Source organism: Podarcis cretensis (assembly GCF_951804945.1).
Source record: "Podarcis cretensis genome assembly, chromosome: 1".
NCBI classification, from domain to species: domain Eukaryota; kingdom Metazoa; phylum Chordata; class Lepidosauria; order Squamata; family Lacertidae; genus Podarcis; species Podarcis cretensis.
Genome location: NC_137170.1, coordinates 73,368,499 through 73,386,039, shown reverse-complemented (window position 1 = coordinate 73,386,039; position 17,541 = coordinate 73,368,499). Strand labels below are relative to the sequence as shown.

General features: G+C 40.7%; 1 protein-coding gene across 10 annotated transcripts in view; it reads left to right on the top strand.

Moving 5' to 3' along the window:
* Window positions 1-17,541, top strand: part of SOX6 (SRY-box transcription factor 6) — a 435,786-nt gene that overhangs the window by 325,245 nt on the left and 93,000 nt on the right. For 9 of the 10 annotated variants that reach the window (XM_079966105.1, XM_079966106.1, XM_079966103.1 and 6 more), the window contains one exon: window positions 13,165-13,288. In XM_079966105.1, coding sequence (XP_079822231.1) covers window positions 13,165-13,288 — 124 coding nt within the window. The remainder of the gene's footprint in view (window positions 1-13,164; window positions 13,289-17,541) is intronic. The other variant, XM_079966110.1, reaches the window with a different exon arrangement.

Below are 17,541 nucleotides of genomic sequence, written 5' to 3'. Positions count from 1 at the left end.
AGAAAGTACTTGCACTTCTGTTGCAATATTGCAGACAGAGACATGAATGTCACAGTTCAGATAACAATATTTCTGAACAAAAAAAATTCCTTCCAGTAGCACCTTAAAGACCAACTAAGTTAGTTCTTGGTATGAGCTTTCGTGTGCATGCACACTTCTTCTTTCTGAAGTTTTTGCAGTGACACACTTGAGATCAGTGTCTGGGTTTCTAGTGGAGTACTGATTCCTTGCAGCCATGCTTAAGCTATGTTGACCTCAATGATGCTACGGTGGAAAAGAAGTGATGTGTGGATTAGCCCTAGATGTGTGGATTAGCCCTAGATCTGGAGCCATCCTATATTCTCTTATGTAGAACGTGGGACCACTTGTAATCTTACTTCCTGTTTAACTTTTCACACATCCACACACCCCTTCAAAGATCTTGTAGATCTGCTTTATATAATAATATAATAATTTATTATTTATACCCCACCCATCTGGCTGGGTTTCCCCAGCCACTCTGGGCGACTTCCAACCGAATATTAAAAACAATACAGCCTTGGGATGTAAGTTCTTTTGTATGTCATTCCCAAGTTTTCATTGCTGGCTTCCACATTCCCCTTCTTGCACTTAATTTAATGGTTTCTACCATGGTCATTATGCCTATGAATATTATAGGAACCACTCTGGAAAACTGAGTTCTCATAGGTGTTGACCACTTTGTGTGATGCAAGAGAGTGCATGGCAACAAATGATGGGGGGAAAATAGTATTCACATGAGAGCTGTGAAAATAATTGTTTGTTATTTTCATAGCTCTATATTGTAGTAAAGGCTTCATGGTAATGTTGTTACACTGTTCTCCTTGAAGAATACTGTATTGAATTTTATTGAAAAAGATATTGGCACCCTGTTCTTAAATACATTTACTTGGCAGTTAGTCACAGTGATTTCAGAGGAAACATTTTTTTAACCAACTTTTATTTTTATTTGAAAATTCTAAAAACCTTAAAGTGGTATACAAATGATTTTTTAAAAATCATACAATACAAAACAATATACAACAGCATAAAATACAATCCTACGGCTTCACTCTGAAAATACTTGGTTGAACAAGAAAGTTTTCAGCATATGCCAAACCCATAAAATGGTCAGAGTGTGCTTTATTTCCAAGGGGAGAATAGTGTGGGAGAATCCATGTGGAGCAAAGACTCTGGGTAGCCACAAGATGGATTTCAGGAGCATCTTGCAGCACTAGGAGAGCCTCTTCAGATGATCTCAGTGACCAGACAGGTCTATAAGGAATAAGGTGGCCTCTTCATTTGTAGAATATTGTAGTGGATGACAAGTGCAACACTCCAGTTACTTCCAGGTTAGTCACCCAGTGTGGTGTAGTGGTTAAGAGCGGTAGTCTCGTAATCTGGGGAACCGGGTTCGCGTCTCCGCTCCTCCACATGCAGCTGCTGAGTGACCTTGGGCCAGTCACACTTCTTTGAAGTCTCTCAGCCTCACTCACCTCACAGAGTGTTTGTTGTGGGGGAGGAAGGGAAAGGAGAATGTTAGCCGCTTTGAGACTCCTTAGGGTAGTGATAAAGCGGGATATCAAATCCAAACTCTTCTTCTACTTATGTGTGGGCTGCTCTTGAAGATAATATTGGAAACTTCAATTGGCTGAGAACATTGTGGCCAGATTTGTGCCTGGAGTCAGCAGGATGGATCATATTAGGCCAAGTCTGTTCCACTTTCAGTTTGCTTCTGGGCTCAATTCATGGTATTGGCTTTGTCCTGCAAAGCCTCTAAGTGACCTGAGAACAGCATATCTCAGCAACCACTTCTGCCTTTATGAACCAGCTCAAGCCAAGCACTCAGGTTCTCAGACTCTCCTTGTCTTCCCTTGGCCTATGGAAGTAGAGCTGGCGGAGAACAAGAGAGTGGCCTTTTCCATTGTGCCTAAACTATGGAATAGGCTCATTAGGGAGACCTGCTCTTGCCAGCTTTTAAGTAGGCTTTTATCTTATTCCATTAGGCTTTGTTGTGGTTAGAGCCTCTGCTGATGTTTTTGGCTTGCTGTTGCTGGTATAATTTTATGATGCTATTTTAACTGCTGGTATTATTTATTTATTTATTTATTTATTTATTTATTTATTTATTTTTGAATACTTTAAGCTGAGATTTCTATAACAACTAAATCGTATTTTTCTAGTACAAAAACAAAGAAGAAACATAAAAAGCAAGTTGTACCATAGAGTATGTACAAAGTGACTAGATGACCCTTGTGGTCTCTTCCAACAGTTCTATGATTCTGTGATTCTATAGCAACACTTCTGAGGTTACAGACACTTGTGTGCCCACCAGTATTTCCTATGGCACCTGCAAAAGGTCTCCATAAATATCCCCTAAAAATCTACATTGCATGGGCAATTGTTTGCTTTTGATGCTCAGCTTGTGTTTGCACTGGCTCAGCCTCTCCTACATTGACCTCGCCCCTTAAACATGAACACATTGGATGCCAGAACTCAGTGCTCACCCTCTTTCTCCATTTGAACAAAGGAGAGGTGCAAAGAACTTATGTGTGAGTGTGGTGATGGATGTAGGGGTCTTTTTTCCAGTTGTTGGGGGGCAGGGGGTGGGGCATGTCCTCACAATATTGTGGTCCTGTCTCTTTTCTGCTCTTTTAGATCTGGCAGCCATTTTGTGTTATGCCGTACCCTCATAGCGACTATTATGTTACTGGCATTTGGCATACTTTATCAGAATCCCAAATGTTCCCAGTGACCCAAAAAGGTTGGCAGCTTCTCAACTTGATGTTCCAACAAAAGATGCTACTATTTTGTCTATCCTATGTCAGAACTAAGAGCAGTTTAGAAGTACTGTTGTATAGTTGAAATTGAAAAATCCAATATATAATAAAATATTGAACTGCATATTCACAGTGGGTGGCGGCATGCTTCCAGTCGCACTGCACTCATTGGGAAAGGAAGGTGGTGAGATGGCAAAATTAGGAGTGCTCCAAGGTGGTTGCGGGACGCGGGTGGCGCTGTGGGTAAAAGCCTCAGCGCCTAGGGCTTGCCGATCGAAAGGTCGGCGGTTCGAATCCCCGCGGCGGGGTGCGCTCCCGCTGCTCGGTCCCAGCGCCTGCCAACCTAGCAGTTCGAAAGCACCCCCGGGTGCAAGTAGATAAATAGGGACCACTTACTGGTGGGAAGGTAAACGGCGTTTCCGTGTGCTGCGCTGGCTCGCCAGATGCAGCTTTGTCACGCTGGCCATGTGACCCGGAAGTGTCTGCGGACAGCGCTGGCCCCCAGCCTCTTGAGTGAGATGGGCGCACAACCCCAGAGTCTGTCAAGACTGGCCCGTACGGGCAGGGGTACCTTTACCTTTTAAGGTAACCTGCTCTCAACTTGTTTAGGACTTTGTATACTAATAAAGTTAAACTTCTTCCAATCGCATATTGGCAGCCAGTGCAGCCTCTTTAACCCCAATGCTACCTGTTGGTCCACTAACATCCACACTGGTTGATGATCTCCGGCGGGCTAGGGACAAAGGTGAGAGCTGTTTCCTAGTTCTGCTGGATCTCTCAGCGGCGTTTGATACCATCGACCATAACATCCTTCTGGACCGTCTTGAGGGGCTGGGAGCTGGGGGCACTGGCATACAGTGGTTCCGCTCCTTCCTCCTGGGCCGTGTTCAGAAAGTGGTGTGGGGGATGAGTGTTCAGACCCCTGGGCTCTCACTTGTGGGGTGCCTCAGGGTTCTGTCCTCTCCCCCATGCTTTTCAACATTTACATGCAGCCACTGGGAGAGATCATCAGGAGGTTTGGGCTGGTTGTTCATCAGTATGCAGATGATACCCAGCTCTACCTCTCTTTTAAATCAGAACCAGTGAAGGCGGTGAAGGTCCTGTGTGAGTGTCTGGAAGCGGTTGGAGGATGGATGGCGGCTAACAGATTGAGGTTGAATCCTGACAAGACAAGACAGAAGTACTGTTTTTGGGGGACAGGAGGCGGGCAGGTGTGGAGGATTCCCTGGTCCTGAATGGGGTAACTGTGCCCCTGAAGGACCAGGTGCGCAGCCTGGGAGTCATTTTGGACTCACAGCTGTCCATGGAGGCACAGGTCAAATCTGTATCCAGGGCAGCTGTTTACCAGCTCCATCTGGTACGTAGGCTGAGACCCTATCTGCCTGCAGACTGTCTCGCCAGAGTGGTACATGCTCTGGTTATCTCCCGCTTGGACTACTGCAATGCGCTCTACGTGGGGCTACCTTTGAAGGTGACCCGGAAACTACAACTAATCCAGAATGCGGCAGCTAGACTGGTGACTGGGACCGGCCGCCGAGACCATATAACACCGGTCTTGAAAGATCTACATTGGCTCCCAGTACGTTTCCGAGCACAATTCAAAGTGTTGGTGCTGACCTTTAAAGCCCTAAATGGCCTCGGTCCAGTATACCTGAAGGAGCGTCTCCTCCCCCATCGTTCTGCCCGGACACTGAGGTCCAGTTCCGAGGGCCTTCTGGCGGTTCCCTCACTGCGAGAGGCCAAGTTACAGGGAACCAGGCAGAGGGCCTTCTCGGTAGTGGCGCCCACCCTGTGGAATGCCCTCCCATCAGATGTCAAAGCGATAAACAACTACCTGACATTCAGAAGACATCTGAAGGCAGCCCTGTTCAGGGAAGTTTTTAATATGTGACATTTTAGTGTATTTTTCATCTTTGTTGGAAGCCGCCCAGAGTGGCTGGGGAAACCCAGCCAGATGGGCGGGGTACAAATAATAAATTATTATTATTATTATTATTATTATTATTAGCAGCTTAGCTGCTACATTCTGCACCAGCAGTAGCTTCCATAAGAAGGAAACAGTGTGGATGACAACAGCATCACATGCCCAAGACAGGAGTTGCACTGGGGTTGCAAGGAAGTGTGCAATTTGTTTAGCCCATGTGTCTCTGTTGTCCAGAATCTAGATGTTACTGGAAATAGGAAACCATAGATGCATACATTACCAAATTAGCATAGGAATTGTATCAGTTAAGAATTTTGTTACACACCACCCCAATCTCAGAGTGGTGCAAGATTTTAGGGGTACCAGGCACTTACCAGGGTATGTGTTTCCTTTGGGACAATGAGGCACAGCAGAGACTGTGGTGTCTTTGTGATATATGGTTTATTTGCACATACAACCTGAGCATGGATGAAGATGAGTACAGAGCATTCACATCCCAAGAGGGTCCTGTTCCTTCCATTGCTGCAGACACTGATTCAAAGAGACCCCAAACAATGTGTCTGACTCTCTCTGCAGCATAAAACAGACAGCCCTCATTGTGCTCTGCAGCTTGCAAAACCGTCCTTTTCATTGCCCACTGCAATTCTGCCCCTCCCTCCTGAAACTCTGGCCTTTTGTCTCTGCTCTTACCTCAGGGAGGGGATTTCCCCATTTTCTGTCCAGCCCAGAGAGTCTTTGTTAACGGCGTTCTTAATGGGTCATCACTCATTTTTGGTGCTCTTTAATGGTCCATCTCTCCAGGAGATTACTTTATCTGCCAGACTGTCTTTTTTTTTTTTAGCATGGCTTATATTTTAACATTTTAACATTATGGCACATTCTCTTAATACTCCAATATTGGTTAACTTCAAACATTTTCTAGGAAGTGTGAGTACCTTGCACCCACAAACTCTGGCACCCAAAACCTATAACAATATGCAGGTTTGGATACTAAATGTGTATATTTAGATATGTTTTGTTACAATCAGGATTTGATAAATATGTTTAGGGCTGAAGTATTTGTTTAGGACTGACTTCTCTCTCTCTGATATATGGGGAATTTTCCTTTACATTAACAAAATATAATTAGATTTACCCTCTCATTTACCTCAGAGCTATTGGCAGAGGTTCAAGGCAAGATCTTGGGGTGGGATGGAGCAACCCACGTAAACTTAGATAATATGTAATGCTATAAAATAGAAACCTTGTGTTTTGTGTGAGTACACCATACATGACCATTGTTTAAAAAAAACAAATGTCAGTAAGAATTTAAAGAAAACAGAGAGAGAGAGAGAGAGGGAGAGATTTGTTGTTTGGTTGTGTGGGATGGGGTAAAGAGGACATATGAACTGCAGGTTTTAGTGTTATCCCAAAGTTAGGCCAGTCATTACCTAAATTGACCTTATTAACATGTAGAACTAATGTGCTTGAATAGGAACACTGAATGAAAATACAGGTATGTGTCCTTAGTATTTTTACTTACTTCCGATGAACAAGGCAGAGTGGAAACATGAAACATATACCTCTTCACTAGTCTTATGGGATATTTGAATTAATGGACTTGTTCTGTCTTCTGTCATGGCAGAGTGACCACTGACTGTGAAAATTTGCATAATAGTCAACTTTTCTCTCTTGTAGCCATAAACTGTTTCGTTCTGCTTAAAAAGTGAGACTCTTTTAGCACTCCTGACTTTTTCAGAAGTTGTAGTAACCGAGATTTGCTGTTATGCTTTAACCAAACAAATGCACACATGGGGATAACAATATGCTGAGTTTATGCAGATTTTACAACACAAATCTGAATAAAATGCCCACTAATAGACCCATAAGGAGTAATAAACACACATGAATTTTCCTTAGTTGCACTTTAAAGTGATTTTAACATACTACTAGACCTTAACAATAATATTTAATTGACAAGATTATGCATTTGTATGGATTGAGAAGGTGGTAGATCTCTAATTCCAAATGAGCCATAAATTCACTTTTGCATAACATGTTTTATTAATTTTTTTATAGCTGAGACATCTTCCTTCCCTCCTAGTGACTCTTTCTTGAAAGCGTAGACAGTTTAAAGTTATTTAATTAGTCATTTTTCATTCTTTTAGCATTATAAAATAGGATTTAGATGTCTTTTTGTTCCTATATTATACTATATGACTAAATGTATAGCTACAAACTGATCACAACAGTAGACAGGCAGTAAAAATATGGATTTACATCAAGTATAAGTGAAGAAAGAAGCAAAGGGGATACATATTGATGAACCAGCTCCACACTACTCATCTCATTATAGGCTTGTTGGTAATCTAGGTGCATAATTTAGCCTGACACAATCAGATGACCATTTCATCATAAATTTGTCATAAACTATGAGCGCAGTAATGTAACACACCCTAATTGGATTGTAGACTGGAACTAATAACACTATATGTAGATTGTATTTTAAAGTGTGCAGGGCTTTCCCAACATTTAGGGAATTTGTTGGCTGTACATTTGCTGTATGTGTGTATACTAACATCTAACTATCTATAGCTGGCTTTGCTCTATATATACACACAAGGAGCTCCTGAATCGAACTAGCGCTGCATATCTGTGTATACTTCTTTTTATTCTTTTACAGACAAAGAATAAGGTTCTCATATTAGAATGTCAAATATACAGCAATAAAGTGCAATAATGTTTGGTAGAGTTTTGTAAAGCTGTAGTAAGACATCCCTTATGTCTTTATAGAGTGGCTCTGGCCTTTAGTAGGGAACTTTTGACAGTTTTATGAATCATAGCTAGTACAAACTATAATATTGTTCACTCAGTTGTTTAAATTATCCAAAGTAAATTACCTTTTAACATACTTCCTTGCAAAAATAGGAAATATTACCCAGAGATATAAAATTAGAACTGACATTTTAGAATAGCTATTTCCTTGTCTGTCATGTGCACATCATTTATTTATTTATTTATTTATTTTAAATTACAGCATGTATAACAAATTTGTGTATCAACAAATAAACATGAACCATAAATCAATACACATCTGTGCACATCTTTAAAGATGGATATACAGTGCATTCGGAATATTAAAGCATATGTTACTAATGTGATGTTCACTTGCCAGTTCTTTAGTGCTGTTAAAAGTGCCTGAATCTAAGTAGACTGAATCTGCTGCTTGGTGATGGAATGATATAAAACTTTTTTCCTTTTTGATGGATGCAAAGCCACTCCAAGGTGTTGGAGGGTTATACCATTATTACAAAATGTCGTATGATTTTAGCCATAACTGTTTGTGGCACTTGCAAAGACCACAGCTAAATACACAAAGCAGTAACAGAAACCTAAATTTAGCAATCCCCTGAAACTAAAATCTGAGGCAACAACAGAATTAGACAAAGCCTTTAAAAATCCTTTGTTTTCAACAGTCTTCAACTGTGGTTACTTTAACTGACAATTTGTTTTGTGAATTGGGAGACATCAAGAATTACTTTTCAATGGATCTCTATTTTACAGGGAATGAAATCAGAACTTCTTGTAGTTTCTCTTCTGTAGCTGAGTGACAGGCATTAAACAAAGAGGATTGTTCAGATTTCAGTAGTTATTTTCAATCATGTTAGAAAAAAGAAAGTTAAATCTTCATGAAAGAGAAAATGAGTCCCCTTGAGTGTCACTCTGTTTGCACATTAGCACATAGCAAGGTCTTTGCCAAGTTGCTCTCTGACTGACTGCTGCAGATGCTCTTTCTCAAGTATTCAGAGTCAGATCTTTAGTGCAAGTCTTCAGGGACAAACAATAGCACCTGTTCCTCACAAGATATCAGGCTAGTTAGTCCATTCATGTATCTTTAATGAAGCTCCAGGGCAGATGGCAAAAATAAAAAGGCACCATCATCAAGTTAGCAAAGGAGACAGAAAGAAAGAGGTGTTGGTGCAACAATATATTGCTTTTCTGAAGAGGAAGAAAAGAGAGTCCTGAGTTTTTCTTTGGCATCTGCTGGTGTCATGATTTTTCAGAAAGACTCAAGGAACAGAGAAGCAATTAACCTTTTTGAGAATTTATATGACTTAATGAAGCTGGCTATCCTCACCCTGCTAGATTAACTAGCATAAAACACTAAGGGCTACATCTTCAATGTTTGCTTCCAGCATACCCAGAGAGAATGCCAGTGGCTTAGTTCAAATTATCATCACTGTGTATGCTATTTTATTTTATTTTTTAAAAAAGGGAGGGCACATTTTACTCCATAGTGCATACCTTATGCCTTTTGTCCTGTGTAGGGATTCGTGTTCTCACTACACACCTTATACATCTGTCCTGGTGCTCCAATATACACTTGTTTCTGGTTAACTCAGAAAAAAGGGGACACTAAGTCTTGTCTAGAGATAGGGATGCGGGTGGCGCTGTGGGTTAAACCACAGAGCCTAGGACTTGCCGATCAGAAGGTCGGCGGTTCAAATCCCCGTGACGGGGTGAGCTCCCGTTGCTCAGTCCCTGCTCCTGCCAGCCTAGCAGTTCAAAAGCACGTCAAAGATAAATAGGTACCGCTCCGGTGGGAAGGTAAACGGCGTTTCTGTGTGCTACTCTGGTTCTCCAGAAGCGACTTAGTCATGCTGGCCACATGACCCGGAAGCTGTACACCGGCTCCCTCGGCCAATAAAGCGAGATGAGCGCCGCAACCCCAGAGTTGGTCACAACTGGACCTAATGGTCAGGGGTCCCTTTACCTTTACCTTTAAGTCTTGTCTGCTTCTACTGTGCCACATTATCTGGATATTAGAGGATTTAAGAACATCCCCACTTAAAGTATGAAGGTTTGTGGAAGCTTCATTCCTATAATCTGTTTGTAAGCTTCAAGCCTTGTGACTGCAAATCAGAAAAGCACATGGCGGTTTCACTTTCCTTGCCCTCCACCTTGTTTTTTACCATATTATGGGCCCCCCATCAAAGGTATTCTTCTCACTGTGCTTCCAGTCCTACTTGAATAGTCGTTTCCAGAGGGTGTTGCTTGAGGAGTGCTGTTCAGCCCTGTGGAGCCCTCAATGTGGAGTTGCTCAGGGTTCAGTTTTATCCCCATGCTGTTTAACTTCTACATGAAACCACTGAGTGGAGTCATATGGAGTCTTACAGTATGTTGGCAGCAATATGCTGAGGACACACAGCTCTATTTTCCCTTTACATCTGCAGGTGTAGCAGTAGATGTGATGGACCGTTGTTTTGCTTCAGTAATGGATTGGATGAGAGCCAACAATCTAAAGCTCAATCCCAATAAGACTAAGGCACTGTTAGTTGGTGATTACCTAGACTGGATGGGTGCAAGGTTGCCTGCTTTTGATGGGATTACACTCCCTCTGAAGGAGCAGGTACACAGTTTGTGGGTACTTGTGGATCTTTCCTATCACTTGAGGCTCAGGTGCACCCCTATCTGGACAGGGATAACCTAACTTCTGTTGTCTATGCTCTGGTAAACTCTAGGTTAGATTGCTGCAACATATTATACATGGGGGTGCCTCTGAAGGCAGTTTGGAAACTTCAGCTGGTGCAGAATTCAGTGGCCAGGTGGCTCACCGGGGCAAGATGGTTTGAGCATATTGTACCAATCCTGGCCCAACTGCACTGGCTGACAATTAGTTTCCAGGCCCAATTCAGAGTGCTGGTTTAAAGCCTTAAAAAGCTCGGAATTGCAATGCTTCAAGCACTACCAGTCCCCATATGGAGTGACCCAGACCCTGTGATCATCATCTGAAGTCCTTCTTTGTGTGCCTTCTCCATGAGAGGCCTGGAGGGCAGCAACACGAGAATGGGTCTTTTCTGTGGTGGCTCCCCATTTGTGGAATGCTCTCCCCAGGGATGCTTGCCTGGCGGCTTTGTAGCATATCTTTAGGTGCCAGACAAACACATTCCTCTTCTCCCAGGCCTTTGGCTAATTAATCAATATGTCCTTTTAAACTATTGGGGGGGTATTGTCTACATTTGTATGTACAGTGGTACCTTGGGTTACAGACACTTCAGGTTACAGACTCCGCTAACCCAGATATAGTACCTCGGGTTAAGAACTTTGCTTCAGGATGAGAAGAGAAATCGTGCAGCAGCAGCACAGCGGTAGCAGGAGGCCCCATTAGCTAAAGTGGTACCTCAGGTTAAGAACTGTTCCAGGTTAAGAATGGACCTCCAGAACGAATTAAGTTCTTAACCCGAGGTACCACTGTAGTATGTATTTTTTTGTTTTTATATTGTGAACGGCCCTGTAATCTTTGGACGAAGGGCAGTATGGATGAATGGATGGATACATAGATAGATAGGCCACCATACGTATAGCTATCACATTGGTAAGGGCTAGTCCCTTATTGCCCTGAGAGATCCTAGTTTTCCATTTTTTAGAGTGAATATAAATTAATAAATAAAAAATACCAGATCTACACATGAATAGATCTTCTCTGAAATTTTAGCATAAATAAACTACCATATATTCCAATGTGCAGTAGCAGTCAGTGATCTGAAATAGTAATGAGGGGGGGGGGGCACTCACAGTATGACTACCATGCCACACAGTATGTTTCACTGGATGATATTATAGACAGAGGGGGGGAAATCAAATATATTTGAGTAGTAACCCAGCCCCTTCTATAACATCTAATTTTGCTTTTAATGTACAGTTGTCATAAATCATGCACACCAGAGGAACAAACTTCAGTCACTTCCAGAAATGGCCACTGCTTCTTCCTTCTTAAGTAAATGTGGTTGTCTTTTGGCTTTTGTCTGCACCATCTGGCCATAGTCTACACGGCTATTGTGATAGATGACTTCAAGTTTACTCTTTACTACTTCGATTCCAGGAGTTGTGGATGACTCTGGATCAGTTTGATTCAACATCCACTCTAAAAGCACTCAAAATTATTGTGAAACTCATTTTATTCAGTTCCTAACTGATGGTGTACCGCCGCCATTAGACACTGACATTGTTTTTGCTTGTTTATTCAACGGCCTATAGGAACAATTATCATGCAACCAACTTGGTAGTGTATAAAAAGTTGATACTGGACACAGGGGGATCGACTTCAATTTAACCATGTTAAATTTGTCGCTAACATGGAGAAACTGGGCTTACGTCAGCTAAAATAAAAGAAATGGCTGCTCATAGCTAGTTTCTTTCACGCCCCAGTGCCATGGCAGTAATTGCACAAAGACCTTTTTATTATAAGTTGATTTTCCTGAGAAATGGATTCCGAAAAATACTGTAAAGTGTTTATGTTTTGCTTGACCTTTATTAACCTACATCTTAGGGCTTTTCCCCCAGAGAAGAGTTGTTGGTAAATTAGCTCTCTTAGAAGCGCACACACAGTAGCCTTTCTGGTCTGCATCAGATGTTGGAAGAGGAACATGGATATGACAAGAAAATTTGGCACTATTTAAACAGTGTCATAGGTCAACATATGGATTTTTACCACTAAAAAAGTTTTGTAGGAATTAAATCCCAACAAAAAGCCATTGAAGTTTATTTTTAATAGAATTTGAAACCACTCATTTGCAACAAGAGAAGGGGCTGGAATTATTTTCTGATTATAAAACAATTCATTTTTATACTTTTTTGTAATCATCGGCAAAATCCTTGCATTAGTTCTGAGTAAGCCAAAAGAAAAAAGAAACACGGCATTTCATTGGATCCAGCCATCTTTTGGCATAGTTGTCATGATCCAGGTATCTGGAGAAATAAAGCTGAATATTAAAATCTCCTGATTCCCACCTCTCTAGTTCTGTTTGCCCAAATATAAAGCCTGATGAGTATCTGAATAATTTTCTGCTTCTGTATTTTTTTTTTTATTTCAACGTTTTGGCTTTTGATACATTTATGAAGGTCATATGAAATTTGATGCAGTGGGATTAATTCTAAAATGGTCAATACCACACAATAAATATCAGGCTTTATGATAGTGTTTAAAGCTGTAAACTGGATAGACAAGCAAAATATTAGTTTAATTGAAAGCCAAGAATTTTGGTTTCATTTAAAGAGGTACTGAAATTTTGCTAGTCTTTTGAAAACATTGAATTATTTGCCGTATAGATTCAGTAGGTTGAATTTTTAAAAAGTGCTTGAATTTTGCACTTGAACGTGACATCATTTTAGAAACAAATGAAACTATAAAGTACAGAAGCAGGATAAAAAACAAAAAGGAGAGTGAGAGAAATCTTCTTTTAGAGCAGGCCCAGATTTAAGCAAAACTTAGTAGAACAAAAAAAAGTACAGGTTGTTGCACCTTTGACATTGAGGGAGAACAAAGCTACTATGGCTTTGATGTGACAATGTGAAATTGGCAAGGATTATGGTTAGTAGAAGGTTTGGTTGGACTCTGTGAATGCAGGCACACTATCAGTGCTGGAGAGTTATCTGTCAGGACAAATTTGTGCTATTTCTGATCAGAGACTGTCTTCTGTTTAGCAGGTTCAGGGTCACATGCCTCCGCTCATGATCCCAATTTTTCCACACGACCAGCGGACATTGGCAGCGGCTGCTGCAGCCCAGCAGGGATTCCTTTTCCCCCCAGGAATAACTTACAAGCCAGGTAAGTTGACAGGGTTGTGAAACTATTTAACATGTTAAGATATTAGCCATGGCTACTCCTTGTAATCTGCCTGGTATAGACAGTGATATGTAAAAGCTGGGGGAAGGGGTGGGGAGGAAAGGAAATATGTGGATTTCTTTTGCAAGTCTAGATGAAAACTTCTTCCAGAGAGAACCAGGGAATTGAATTCTCAGGGCCATATTTATTTTACTTCTGTATACCACAAAATTATTTCTTTTGAATTTATTGACTTTCTTCTCTGCCAATTTGTGAGAGTAGCCTGACTCTTTATGAGGTTACATATATATCTTTTTAAGGCCCTTTTATCATCATAATATATATATACACATACTAGTGTTTTGTGCAAGCCATCTTTATAATTAGAGATAAAAAGTAAAGGTAGGTATGATTTAATTTGTGTATTTCAATTGGGCAGCAATTTATACGATTTCCATCTAAATAACAGAGGTTTCAGCAGTTCAGCTACAATCATCAATTCAGGCTTGTAACAGGTCATGCAACTTCGCAGTGAGAGATGTTTGGAGATGATTCAGCAAATATTATGATTTCTTTCTTTATTCCTTTGAGTTTACTGTGCTCCTGGGGAATTCAATTAGGGATATAATGGTTTGAAGCTACTTTCAGAGTCTCCTTGTAAACAGGACTTTAAATGTTTAAAGCCACATTAGCAAAGAAACTCAGGGTAAGGAGATATTTAAGTAAATAAAAATCAACCTTATTTTCATGTGTATATTCCTTGTAAACCTACATCTCAGCCAGAAGCAGCATCTTTATTTTTTCTAATTAATCTCACCCCCTCTAATTAATATTAAACAACAAAATGGTTACAGCATTTCCTTTGAATGTTAGATGCAAAATTTTCATTTGGAATCTGCTACTGCTGTTAATGGGAATATTGCAGTGGCTTTCAGAAAAAGGTGGGATCGGTTCTGAAACCAAACCGTATGTTTTAGAATGTAAACTGCATATTAAATGTAATCCAAGTTAAATATAAACTCTTTTCAAGTAAGTTTAGTAAGATATTGTGCCAAATAACACTGCAGAAATTATTTCCATTTGTTGCGCTTTGCTCTGTCTTGGTAGTTTCTTAAAAATACATTTACGGAAAATTGATTTTTAAATGCTAAGTGTCAGAATTGGACTGGAATGGCTAGAATCTAGCCCTCCACTTAGTCATTGACTGATTTGTGATCTGGGATGCATACTTTGCCTTAACTTCCCCCAATTAATCTGTGAAATGATGATGTCCTCATGTGAGTGAGAAACATTGTCCTTTTATGTACTAAACATGTTGAAACCAGTCTAACTATTGGCAATGTGAACAACCAAGCTATATAAGAAGATAAGAAAACTGGCATAGTCCCTGCTTGTAGGTGTCATTTTAAGGGAAGTTTTAGATGTAGTTTTCTCCCCTCCAGGTTTGCACATCAGGCATCATGCAAGGGCATTACAGGGAGTCGTAGGTTTGTGCATGCCTCTCATATTTCCTTCTATCCTTGACTTTTTTGGACAATGCAAGTTGAGTCACCTACATGGGACACAAGAAGTGGCCTTTTGCTGGGTCACACTCCTTATCTCTAGGGGCTAAAGGAGGCATTCAGCTAACAGGTCCCATTACTGTCCTGAGCAAAGACTACACTTGCACAACAGGACTTGCCTTCCTCCCCTCCCCCATGTCCCAGAAATTGATTCAGGAGGGGTCAGGAGAACACCAGGAACAGCAAGGGGCAGAAGAGGGGAGCTCATTCTGTCCTGCAAGCCAAAATTCTTGCGCTGATGGAATGATCAGAAGAACGCAACGCTATATACTCCCTCAGGAAGGAATATTTCATGTCTCATGTATCTGAGCCTTAAAAAAACAAAAATGGGAGAGATCAGGGACTGAAGCTGGGCCCTTCTGCATGCCAACAATGTCTTCTACCTCCTCCCTTGTGTCACAGCTATTAGAGATTACAGGGTCCCAAGCTAGCAAATATCAGTCATGAATGTGATAACAGATTTCTTAAAATTAGCTAGCATACTTCTCAAGATTGTATAATACAATTTTCCAGCATAGCAAGTACTAATTGAAAAATCTGGGCTGCATAGATCACCTAATTAATTTTTATAGGTACTCCTTTTGGTATATATAGCATATACCAGATTAATTAAAACTTTAAGATGCTGTGTAACTCAAATTACTGTTGTCTGCTGACCCACATACACTTGACAATTCTCTCAGGACACCCTACTATAGAAGTTGGACCATATTTAAATTAGATACATAAAGTAGAGCTATTACAAAGCCAACAATTATTTGCATGGATCGAGCAATTACTCTTGATTACTTTGACTCCTTCATATCATGAAAAAAGTACTATGAATGGTTTGAGATCTTTGGCAAATATGAAGACATGCTAGTTGACTGTTAATTTAGTCAAGCATAGAGGAAATGTTACTGGGTAGGAAATATGAAAGCTGGTCTAAATGTTGTGGCTAAGAAAGTGAGCAGTGAGCCAGCAAGTCCCTGATTCAAATCTCATCTAATTTATGAGCTCACTAGTTTCCTTAGGCAAACCACTATTTCTCACTGTGAACTGTTTTCTCTGCTATATGCAGATAATAACATTGATCTACTTTACATAATTGTTGTGAGGATTTCTTAGGTAATGCAGGTGATGTCCTATAGCTATGTTGTTTTTGTGAATTTATACTCGTAGTGTTCAAGATCCAGAAGTGGCTAATATCATGATTTAGGGTCCTCCCTACTCCCATAGCCTCTTTCTTTTGTGCCATGCGGTGACTAAGGGAAAGTAGCAGGAGAATGTTGTTGTGCTCATATTCTGCTTATGGGCTTCCCATTTGTATCTGGCTAGCTGCTGTGGAAACAGGATACAGGACTAGACAGAACTTTGGTACGATCCTGCAGGGTTCTTGACACACACAGTCTTAACATTCTTAATAGTTTCAGTTGTTCAGATTATATGTCAAAAGCAAAACAAAAACCAAGGTGTTTTGTGCTGCCATACTTTTTATTTTGAGGCCTTGTTTTGCTTAGTTTAGAAAAGGTGTTCTTCACTTCCTGATTAAAGGATGTGCCTAAGAATTAACTACAAAAATGGTTAAATCAGAACATCTGCATAACTCAGATTTGCCATCTTGGCTGTTCTTTTTGCAAGACTAGATCTGAGCTAACAACTCTATTATACTGTTATTTTTATTATGTCAGAAGCAAGCTATAAAGCACCGAGAGCTATAGATCAAATCCCTTGCTTTTTATTCTAGGAAGGGTTGTGCAATTCTTTAGCAATTTACATTAATTAGCATTAACATTGTTTTGTCAAATACACTGGAAGGGAAACTGATCAGTTTTCAAAGTGGTTGAGCATGTAGCGAACAGCTGTGGTCAATTGGACTTCTTGACCTGCGCACACAGAGCAACAAACATTTGTGTAGAATCATCGGAAGTCATGGTCTATACACGAATTTCCAACTGTTTCAGAGAATGAAAGGTGCCTTCCATGTAGGAAAAAGTAAATGTACGGAGCAGCCCTTAATGTTCAAAACCAGGAAACACTGCTTTGCTCTGGATCTAGAACAATATGTTTCTAGTATGTGCTGTGGCTGCCCACAATTGTTTAAAGAGCACTGGCCAGTTTGAAATCTGAAACAGAAGTTGGTAAATCATTCTGGGACTTAATAAGCACCTATGTATATATAAACAATAGAAGCACCAATATAAATAGACATTCAGCAAAGCCGGGGAGCTGAGAAGGGTAGTTTTCAAAACAAGGATGACTGGGGATTTGTTCCCCCCACCCCGTTCCTTGAGCCATTCTTCCAGTAATCAAGACTAGTACACACCTATGCCTTCAAAGGACCTGTTCTGACTTGTTTTGTCTACCTTCATAAAATTAAAGAAGAATAGGTCCTCACGCAAGCATTCCAAATCCAGAAACAAATTTGAAAAAAATTGCTACAACATGTTGAGTGATAGATTGCCAAGACAGCTACCAATAAGATCCTTTATCTATTTTGCATGTGTCTCTCTCTCTCTCTCTGTGTGTGTGTGTGTGTGTGGTGTGCGTGCTTGGAAAATTAAAAGTGGAAATATGCATCTTCTGCAATTAAAAATGTAAAACTTCCACCATCTCTCTCCTTTGTCCCCAGCTCCTGGCCCCTGCCTCTCCCCACAAGGAACCTGTCCCTGCTTTAGTTCTACTCCTGTCAGCAAAACATTCCATTCGTATGAA